The 10,114-nt window shown below is 41.2% G+C and overlaps 1 protein-coding gene across 1 annotated transcript; it reads left to right on the plus strand.

Annotated features, from left to right (window-relative positions):
- Positions 1 to 265: 265 nt before the first annotated feature.
- On the plus strand, positions 266 to 6,625 carry LOC129752031 (uncharacterized). Its single transcript, XM_055747820.1, has 6 exons — positions 266 to 327; positions 1,057 to 1,229; positions 2,183 to 3,220; positions 4,106 to 4,330; positions 4,543 to 6,538; positions 6,619 to 6,625. Exons 1-6 carry the CDS (start codon positions 266 to 268, stop codon positions 6,623 to 6,625), a joined length of 3,501 nt encoding a protein of 1,166 aa, XP_055603795.1.
- Positions 6,626 to 10,114: the final 3,489 nt, after the last annotated feature.

The raw sequence follows: 10,114 nt of genomic DNA on the forward strand, positions 1-10,114 counted from the left end.
TTATCATTTTTCCATTTTGCTCTGTATTAGGTCATTTCATTTTATTTTTAAATTTTTGTTCTTTTTGGCATTTTTGTGATTTTTTCCTTTTTTCACATTTGTAATTTATTTTTGTTTTTTAATTAGGCACATATTTGTTATTTTTCTTACTGTAATTCTGCTACTTTTTGACCTTTCCTCATACACCAAGGTTTTTTACGCGCTTTTTTTACAAGGTTTTCGGGAATTAACACGGTTTTTTGAGAGAAAATATCTTTTTCAAAGGATGTTACCGGTTGAGCGTCTTGCCCTACATCACCACATTAAGAACACTCAGGAAAAGCGGAGGTGGGTGTGAACGCACTCCACTGAAGCTTAGCTAATTCCTGAATGTAGGCAATTGTCAAGTCATTGAGATTCGATATTTAATAAAATATCGACTTGCTTTTTTGTACATTCCTTATTCGATAAATGTCTCATATAATATAATTTAGTTGATTAGATATTTGGATAAAAAGAAATTAATTGTAATACTAAAATCACACAAGCTAACAAGGGACTCCCAACGGTCAATTTAAAAGCACGACACATTTCAACTACAGACTCACAGCAACATCATACAAGGAACAGGTTAAAAGGCCTTTTTATTGGTAAAGGTTGGACACGAGCAAGGAAAAACGGAAATAGATTTGTATGAAAGAAAAATATAAGGGGCAGCAAGCTGATATGCGATAGATACACGTCCTTTCCGCTGCAGAACGCAGAACTGTGCACATCGCAACCACATCACAGTTTTCTAATATAAAGTGCGTTAAAAGTGGAAAAAAGCTATATTTTGAATTAAGCGAAAATCAGGTAGCTTAAAGCGAGTGTTATCCCTTAAACGCAATTCTAAGACCTGTTTGTCCTAGGGCCCATTTTAATCCCTTTGCTGAAAGCCAGAGCAAAGTGAGGTTAGGCCAGGCTGTCTGAGGTGCAGCTTCCACAAGGAAGCACCAAGGATTGGTTGGTCCGCCACACCGAGCAACCAGCTTTGTCCCGAACTTTCCAGCCGAACGTTATTCCGGTCAACCGTAGGTGTAGCTCACCGCAGGTTGAGCCAGCGGGAGGTTCTACCATCTGTGGACATAGCAACCAAGCCATCCAAAGTCGTGCATCCAAGCCGGCCAAGTCAAATCACCTGGTCGTTCGCCTAAACGATATTCTCCTACCATACTTCCAACCGTCAACCACCAGTGCCGCAACCAAAGGTACTAGCCAAACCACCTGGTCGTAGTTGCCAGGTCGCTCATCGGTAATCCCGCCATCACACGAAATCAGGCCTAATCCCGCCGTAGCAGCGTTCCAGCACCAGCCGGCTTACACACCACACCATACACTTTACACAGGTTTGTAACAATACAATTACTTAACTAGAAGACCGGTGTTTTTCTGTCATCCAGTGAAAGTCCCTGCTTTGCCCAAGACCGCCCTCGAAGGCCTCCGTTGCCGTCGAGAGCCAGTCAAGTCGCCTAAAAAGAGGCCGATGTAGTGCCCACCCCGGATCAGTTCTCGTGGCTTTAGACCAAGAACTGGGGGGATTGCTCTTTGGTCGAGGTCCCTCTGACTTAGACAGTATTAATTGGCGCCCGAATTTAAATGACTTACTGGATGGCAGTTAAACTTTAATTGTGGAGATTTTGAGATTTATAGGTCCAGGTTTTCCAGCTAAAATTTCAGAGTTTTCTTTTTTGGTGGTACAGAGTAAAACGCAGAATCGGATAACGCTTTATTTGCTATTTTTTTTTACAATTCTGCTCAATGGTCATTTTTGTGCTATTTACTAGTGCGCGTGCCATCTATAAACAGATAATTTTCATTGTGGATTTTCTAAGTGGTTTGGTATAGTTAAATTTTTAAAATATTGATTTACGTTGTGGCAAGAAGGTTAACACAAATACAAATTAATGGGTCTTGATTTTCAAAAGATCGGTTAAGTTAATGTTTATTTATAAAAAGCGAGTATTTTTCAAAATTTTTGTTCAAAGTGTTGGAAATTTATTTATTATTTGATTTTGAATTATTTTGGGAGCTTAAAGGGTTAATTGTAGAGCTCCATTCAGAATGGATCTTCACGAGCTATATAAGAATATGGAAGTTGCGCATTTAACTGAAGATGAAGTGGATCATGAACTTCTTTGTCGTAATATGTTGTTTCATCCAGATGAACATGTGAGCACTAAGAGAAGAAAGCTCAAAGATCGCCTCAAAGTCGAAAGAGGTATGGAAACGGTAACGCTTGCACCTACTTGGAAACCTATTTTAGAGGAAATTACTCAGATTCGACAAAAGTTAGCGGTGATGGGAGGAATGTTGAAAAATGCGAATATAGGAGCTAGACAGAAGGAAAAATTAGCAACCAGATTGGTTCACTATCGCGCGCGAATCTTGACGCTTCCACGCAACACCGGAGCGAATCAAGTACGTGATGATATCATAGAGCTAGGGCAATACGCTATCGATCTTTGGCAAAAATATTTTCCGAATGGTCCAACCCATAAATCCACGATATCAACCGATTCTCTAAAAGTAAATTTGAACATAGCATTACAAGAAGTGCGTAGCGAGATTAACCTGTTAAACGAAACGGCGAGTGCGATAAATCTTGAGGATTCAGAAAGTTCAGAAGAGGAGGGAAGAGCAGAAGGGAGAAAAGAAGTAGAAAAAGAATTATCAGTTGCTAGATCGAGGGAAATTTTGAAAAAGCTATCAGAGTACGAAGAAGGTAACGTAGAGGTCGCGAGTGATTTAATCAAAAGCTTCAAGACTTTCGTAATCCAGACGACAGAACAGCAAAAACAGTTGAGAGAAAAAGAAATACAGAGAGAAAAGCAGATCAAGAAAGAAACAGAGGAGAATATAGAAAGAAAAACTCGGCTAGAGCAACTTTTGACGAACCTTAATGAAAAGCTAAGCAACAAAATGGATATCGATATTAAAGAATTAAGCACATCTCCGAAAATATCTAAAACAGATTCGGAAATGAAACATAGCTTCAAAGATCAAAATTCAGAAACAGATTCAAGTACGAAGTCATTCTTGAAAAGGTTTCACAAACTGAATGAAAGAGGCGAAACAGCTAAACTCGAGAAAGAAGAGAAGAAGCAGAGGGAAGTAGTTCAGGAAAATAAGAGGATCGAAAAATCGAGACCTAATTTACCGATTCAGTCCAGCTCCAATTCAGATTCTGAGGAGCACAATAGTAAATTGCGCAAGTCTCGTTCGTCAGATCTTCGAAAAAAAGATTCTATTAAAAGCTTCAGGAAAAATAGAAAGATTAGTTTCGAGAGTGAGGAGAGCGACATGAAAGAAAGAAGCAGGAAGGGAAAAAGAAGTCACGATAGAGAACAGAGGTACCGAAGAAGGTCCTTTAAACGTAAGAGCTTTTCATCCGAATTCTCAGATGATTCAAACTCGAATTCATCAAAAAGCTTTAGTTCACATTCCAGCTCGGAACTTGATTGTTCCGAGGGGAGTGAATATCGACATCGAAAAAGGCAAAGGGCCCCTTTGAAAAGAACTCCAATTTCCGAATGGAGAATTAAATACGATGGCAGAGATAATGGAACAAAATTATCAGAATTCTTAAAAGAGGTCAAAATGCGGTGTAGATCTGAACAGATTTCTGATAGAGAATTGATTAGAGGGGCGATCCATTTATTCTCAGGGAGGGCGAAAGATTGGTACATGGATGGGTGGGAAAATCGAGATTTCAGAACGTGGCCCGAGCTTAAATCCGAACTGAAGCGTGAGTTCCTTCCGCCAGACCTCGATTTCCAGCTCGAAGTTCAAGCCACCAATCGACGGCAAGCTCGGGGAGAGCGCTTTGCTGACTATTTCCATGACATGTCGAAAATTTTCCAATCGATGCGTCGTCCTTTGTCTGAAAGAAGAAGATTTAAGATTATTTGGAGGAATATGAAATTTGAGTATAAAAATGCAATGACAGGGGCTGAGATAAGAACTATTTCAAAGTTAAGGAAATTTGGGAGAATGGTCGATGAAAACTTGTGGAGCAGTTTCCACAGAAGCTTTGAGTATCCGAATAAGTCAAAAACAAACCAGGTAGCTGAAATCTCAACTTCAGGGAGAACTAAAGAAGGTTCTCAGGTCGCTCCGAAGAGGGAAGCCTATCCTCAAGAGAAGAGGGGAATGGGAAAATCCAATAAGGGGATGGAGAAAGCGAGAGATCCAAGTGGCGAGGGAAACAAATCGGAAACGCCACTGAACGAGCTACAGGGTTCATCTAGAAACACGCTTAGAATTTTGATCGAAGAATATCAAAGACCTCCAATTGGCACCTGCTACAATTGTAGAAGAAAGGGCCATCACTACGCTGATTGCCCAGAAGAAACAGAAAAATTCTGCAGACTCTGTGGTTTTAAGAATACATTAACTAAAATATGCCCGTGGTGTGCAAAAAACGTCGAGGGTTCAGCCTAGAGGGGGTGGCTGAAAATGAGAATCAAAGTCCTCCTGAAATGAAAAATTTGTTGAAAGAAAATGGATTAGAACAAATCACAGATAACGATTATGACACCGAGTATGATGAGCAAGTGGAAGAACTATTAATCGCCGTGGATGGAGACGCAAGGCCGTTCGTAGAAGTGAACGTTTTGGGAATCAGCATGATAGGCTTACTTGATAGTGGGGCGCAAAAAAGCGTGTTAGGTAAGGGTGCCGAAAAGCTCATAAAGCTGTTGAAATTGAAGCTTTTTCCAAGCAATGTTGCTCTAAAGGTAGCTTCGGGAGAAGCATTAGAAATAGTGGGGTACGTGAACCTGCCAATAACATTTAATCAAGAAACCCATATAATTCCAACTTTGGTTGCTCCCAAACTGAAACGAGGTTTGATTCTGGGATACGAAGACTTTTGGAAAGCTTTTAAAGTTATTCCGACATTACAGGATAACCGCGAGTTGGCAGAACTTAATTCTCTGGAAGATGAGCTCGAAACTGATCTCACAGCAAACCATCTATCTGAAAATGAAAAGGAGCTATTAGAGGGAGTAAAAAAAATATTTAAAGTTGCTGTTGAAGGGGAAATTTTAGAAACCACTCACTTGATAACCCACAAAATTGAGTTAAAAGAAGAGTATAAAAACTCTCCTCCGATTAGGTTGAATCCCTATCCAACTTCTCCGAAAATGCAAGCCAAAATAAACCAAGAGTTAGACAACATGTTGGCTCAAGATGTCATAGAACCGAGTAAGAGTGACTGGGCTTTGGCCACGGTGGCGGTGTTGAAACCGTCAGGGGAGGTGCGGCTGTGCTTAGATGCACGTCGCTTAAATGAACGAACTAAGCGAGACGCCTATCCTCTCCCACACCAAGACAGAATACTAAGTCGATTAGGATCAAGCAAGTATTTATCGACAATTGACTTGTCGAAAGCATTTCTGCAAATACCGCTTGATCCTAGTTCACGAAAGTATACTGCCTTCTCGGTGATGGGAAGGGGGCTATTTCAATTCAAACGGCTTTTCTTTGGGGGAGTAAACAGCGCAGCAGGCTTGGTGAGATTGATGGATACTGTGTTAGGGTTCGGAGAGTTAGAACCCAATGTCTTCGTTTATCTCGACGACATTGTGGTTGCTAACGAAACGTTCGAGGAGCATTTAGAAACACTCAGAGAAGTGGCTAGGCGGCTTAGGGAGGCCAATCTTTCGATAAATTTAAAAAAATCGCAGTTTGGAGTTCGTGAGTTAACATACTTGGGATATATGCTAACGAGTGAAGGTCTCAAACCCAACCCCGAAAGAATAGAACCGATTGTTAACTACGAACGTCCAACGTCGATCCGATCTCTAAGGAGATTTTTGGGTATGGCCAACTATTATAGGCGGTTCATACCCAAATTCAGTGAAATGACAGCACCCTTAACAAATCTATTGAAAAAGAAGCCTAAATCAATTAAATGGACGAGTGAAGCGGAAGTTTCATTCAATCGAATCAAAGAAGCCTTAATAACAGCCCCCGTGTTAGCTAGCCCCAATTTCAACTTACCTTTCCATATCCAGACAGACGCGAGTGATACGGCCGTGGCCGCAATATTGACACAGGACCACCCAGAGGGGGAACGAGTAGTCGCATACTACTCGCAAAAGCTCTCTCCGGCCCAGCAAGCTTATGCAGCGTCGGAGAAAGAGGGCCTCGCCGTGCTTTCGGCCATCGATAAGTTCCGCCCGTATATTGAAGCGACACGATTCGTAGTTACGACCGATGCTTCAGCATTGACGCACATTATGCGGGGTAAATGGCGTTCGTCTTCAAGACTTTGTCGTTGGAGTATTGAACTGCAAAGTTATGATCTGGAAATCCGACATAGACGGGGCAGGGACAACATCATTCCAGATGCTTTATCTCGAGCCATTGAGTCCATTGATGCTGTAACAGATTCCTGGTACCAAAAGTTGTATCAATCGGTTCTGTCCTCGCCTGACGAACACATTGACTACAAAATAGAAAACAACAAGTTATTTAAATTCATTCCAACCCAGACTGAGACACTCGATTATAGGTTTGAGTGGAAGATTTGTTTGCCAGAAAGTTTGCGTGAAGAGATTGTTCAAAATGAACATGAAAATTCTTTTCATATAGGCTGTGAAAAACTGCTAAATAAACTTAAAATTAAATACTTTTGGCCTAACATGCGAAAAACAGTAAAATCTATTGTAGGAAAGTGCACAACATGCAAAGAATGCAAACCGTCATACACATCTCAGCACCCACCGATGGGCAATCAAAGATTGACAACAAAGCCATTTCAAATATTGGCAATCGATTTCATCCAGTCTCTGCCACGCAGCAAGAAAGGGAACTCTCACCTGCTGGTACTTTTGGACCTATACTCAAAATGGACTTTGTTGTTTCCTGTCAAGAAAATTCAAACCGATGTAGCAATAAAGATTGTAGAAGAGTCATGGTTTCGCCGCTATTCGGTCCCTGAATTCTTGATCAGTGACAACGCAAGTACCTTTTTGAGTAAAAAGTTCAAAGAGTTTCTTTCGAGCTACGGGGTAGAGCATTGGACGAACGCACGTCACCACAGCCAAGCCAACCCTGTGGAAAGGCTCAACAGGAGCATAAATGAATGCATTCGCACTTATGTTAAAACAGATCAAAGAAATTGGGATACGAAGATCTCACAAGTTGAGCATGTTATCAACACAACCATCCACTCGTCGACCGGTTTCGCCCCTTACAAGGTTTTGTTCGGGCACGAAATGATAGAGCGAGGTGACGATCATAAGGTTGATCGGATCACTGTCGTTCCAGGAGATACGGACAGAATAGAAAAGAAGATTGAAATAGATCAGGCGATTCGGGAAATAGTCGTGAAAAATTTAGGAAAAGCTCACGAAAAGAGCGCACGAAGCTATAATTTGAGGTCCAATAGCAAAGCCCCAACATACGAGATAGGTCAGGAAGTATATAAGAAAAGTTTTGCCCAATCGTCAGCAGCGGATTCGTTCAATGCGAAATTAGGCCCGAGTTATGTTGCATGCAAAATAATCGCCAAACGGGGAACAAATTCGTACGAATTGGTTGATAAATTTGGGAAAAACATCGGAGTGTTTTCCGCGATGGATTTGAAACCCGGAGTAATCGCGAATCAATAAATTTCCAATTATCTAGTAAACAAATTAAATAAATATTTTTAAGGTTTAGGTTAATTAGGTAGTGAAACAAATTCAATAAATTATATAGTTTCAATAAATTGTCGAAGTCATAGAAAAACTGTCATAAAAATAGTCAATGTCCAAGTATTTGTGAGTCAGATAAAGTCCAGAAGTGCTGTCTCTAGTCGTTCGTCAAGGTCATGTCAAACAATAGTCAAATTAAGTCCTTTGTATCACTGGTTTTAAGCTGTGATAGCCTATGATGAAATCAAACCGATCAATGGCAACAAAACTGATCCATGCAAGCATTTCACATAGTGCGAAGTAGGTATTTTAGACTAGTCGATCCTACGTTACACTTTAGCCAATCTTAACAAATTAAATAGTAAATTCCCATCAAATTAAATGAATTTCCAACAATTCAAATTATTCTGAGAGAATCTTCAAATTCCACGCACCATATACACATGAAACTCCGTATTCCATAAATTAAACCGATCGATAACGCGAACAAATCACTAATGAGGAGCTACTTTATCTGATACAACTCGCAGAAAGCAAAATAGCAAAGAGAAGGCAAAAGTCTCCAACTCAAAGCTCACGCTGTTTTGAGATCCTCGGAGCAGATAGACCCTTTGTTCAAAAGCCTAGCCAAAGGTAATGAGGTCAATAATTGACCTATCGTTAATGTAATGATATGATCCAGTTATAGAATTGACATGAAAATGATCTATTTTGTGATTTCCGAAGCAATAAAAAAAAAAAAAATTGCCCCTCAAACCTGGATAGCATGAACATGATCGAGTATGAAAAATTAATAAAATTCGACTTCATCGAATTTTATTTGGGAGGGATATGGGGTAGTGTTACCGGTTGAGCGTCTTGCCCTACATCACCACATTAAGAACACTCAGGAAAAGCGGAGGTGGGTGTGAACGCACTCCACTGAAGCTTAGCTAATTCCTGAATGTAGGCAATTGTCAAGTCATTGAGATTCGATATTTAATAAAATATCGACTTGCTTTTTTGTACATTCCTTATTCGATAAATGTCTCATATAATATAATTTAGTTGATTAGATATTTGGATAAAAAGAAATTAATTGTAATACTAAAATCACACAAGCTAACAAGGGACTCCCAACGGTCAATTTAAAAGCACGACACATTTCAACTACAGACTCACAGCAACATCATACAAGGAACAGGTTAAAAGGCCTTTTTATTGGTAAAGGTTGGACACGAGCAAGGAAAAACGGAAATAGATTTGTATGAAAGAAAAATATAAGGGGCAGCAGGCTGATATGCGATAGATACACGTCCTTTCCGCTGCAGAACGCAGAACTGTGCACATCGCAACCACATCACAGTTTTCTAATATAAAGTGCGTTAAAAGTGGAAAAAAGCTATATTTTGAATTAAGCGAAAATCAGGTAGCTTAAAGCGAGTGTTATCCCTTAAACGCAATTCTAAGACCTGTTTGTCCTAGGGCCCATTTTAATCCCTTTGCTGAAAGCCAGAGCAAAGTGAGGTTAGGCCAGGCTGTCTGAGGTGCAGCTTCCACAAGGAAGCACCAAGGATTGGTTGGTCCGCCACACCGAGCAACCAGCTTTGTCCCGAACTTTCCAGCCGAACGTTATTCCGGTCAACCGTAGGTGTAGCTCACCGCAGGTTGAGCCAGCGGGAGGTTCTACCATCTGTGGACATAGCAACCAAGCCATCCAAAGTCGTGCATCCAAGCCGGCCAAGTCAAATCACCTGGTCGTTCGCCTAAACGATATTCTCCTACCATACTTCCAACCGTCAACCACCAGTGCCGCAACCAAAGGTACTAGCCAAACCACCTGGTCGTAGTTGCCAGGTCGCTCATCGGTAATCCCGCCATCACACGAAATCAGGCCTAATCCCGCCGTAGCAGCGTTCCAGCACCAGCCGGCTTACACACCACACCATACACTTTACACAGGTTTGTAACAATACAATTACTTAACTAGAAGACCGGTGTTTTTCTGTCATCCAGTGAAAGTCCCTGCTTTGCCCAAGACCGCCCTCGAAGGCCTCCGTTGCCGTCGAGAGCCAGTCAAGTCGCCTAAAAAGAGGCCGATGTAGTGCCCACCCCGGATCAGTTCTCGTGGCTTTAGACCAAGAACTGGGGGGATTGCTCTTTGGTCGAGGTCCCTCTGACTTAGACAGTATTAAGGAAAACACTCAAAATCTTTTTGTAGTTGAAAAAATCTTTACTCTGAGACTAAGAACGTGATACATGAGACCTGAGACTTGAGACCTGAGACTTGAGACATGAGACATGGGACATGAGACATGAGACCTGAGACCTGAGACCTGAGACATGAGACCTGAGACCTGAGACATGAGACATGGGACATGAGACATGAGACATGAGACATGAGACCTGAGACCCAAGACCTGAGACCTGAGACATGAGACTTGAGACCTGAAATATGAGATCTGAGACAT

Source organism: Uranotaenia lowii, chromosome 3, assembly GCF_029784155.1.
Source record: "Uranotaenia lowii strain MFRU-FL chromosome 3, ASM2978415v1, whole genome shotgun sequence".
In the NCBI taxonomy this organism is placed as follows: domain Eukaryota; kingdom Metazoa; phylum Arthropoda; class Insecta; order Diptera; family Culicidae; genus Uranotaenia; species Uranotaenia lowii.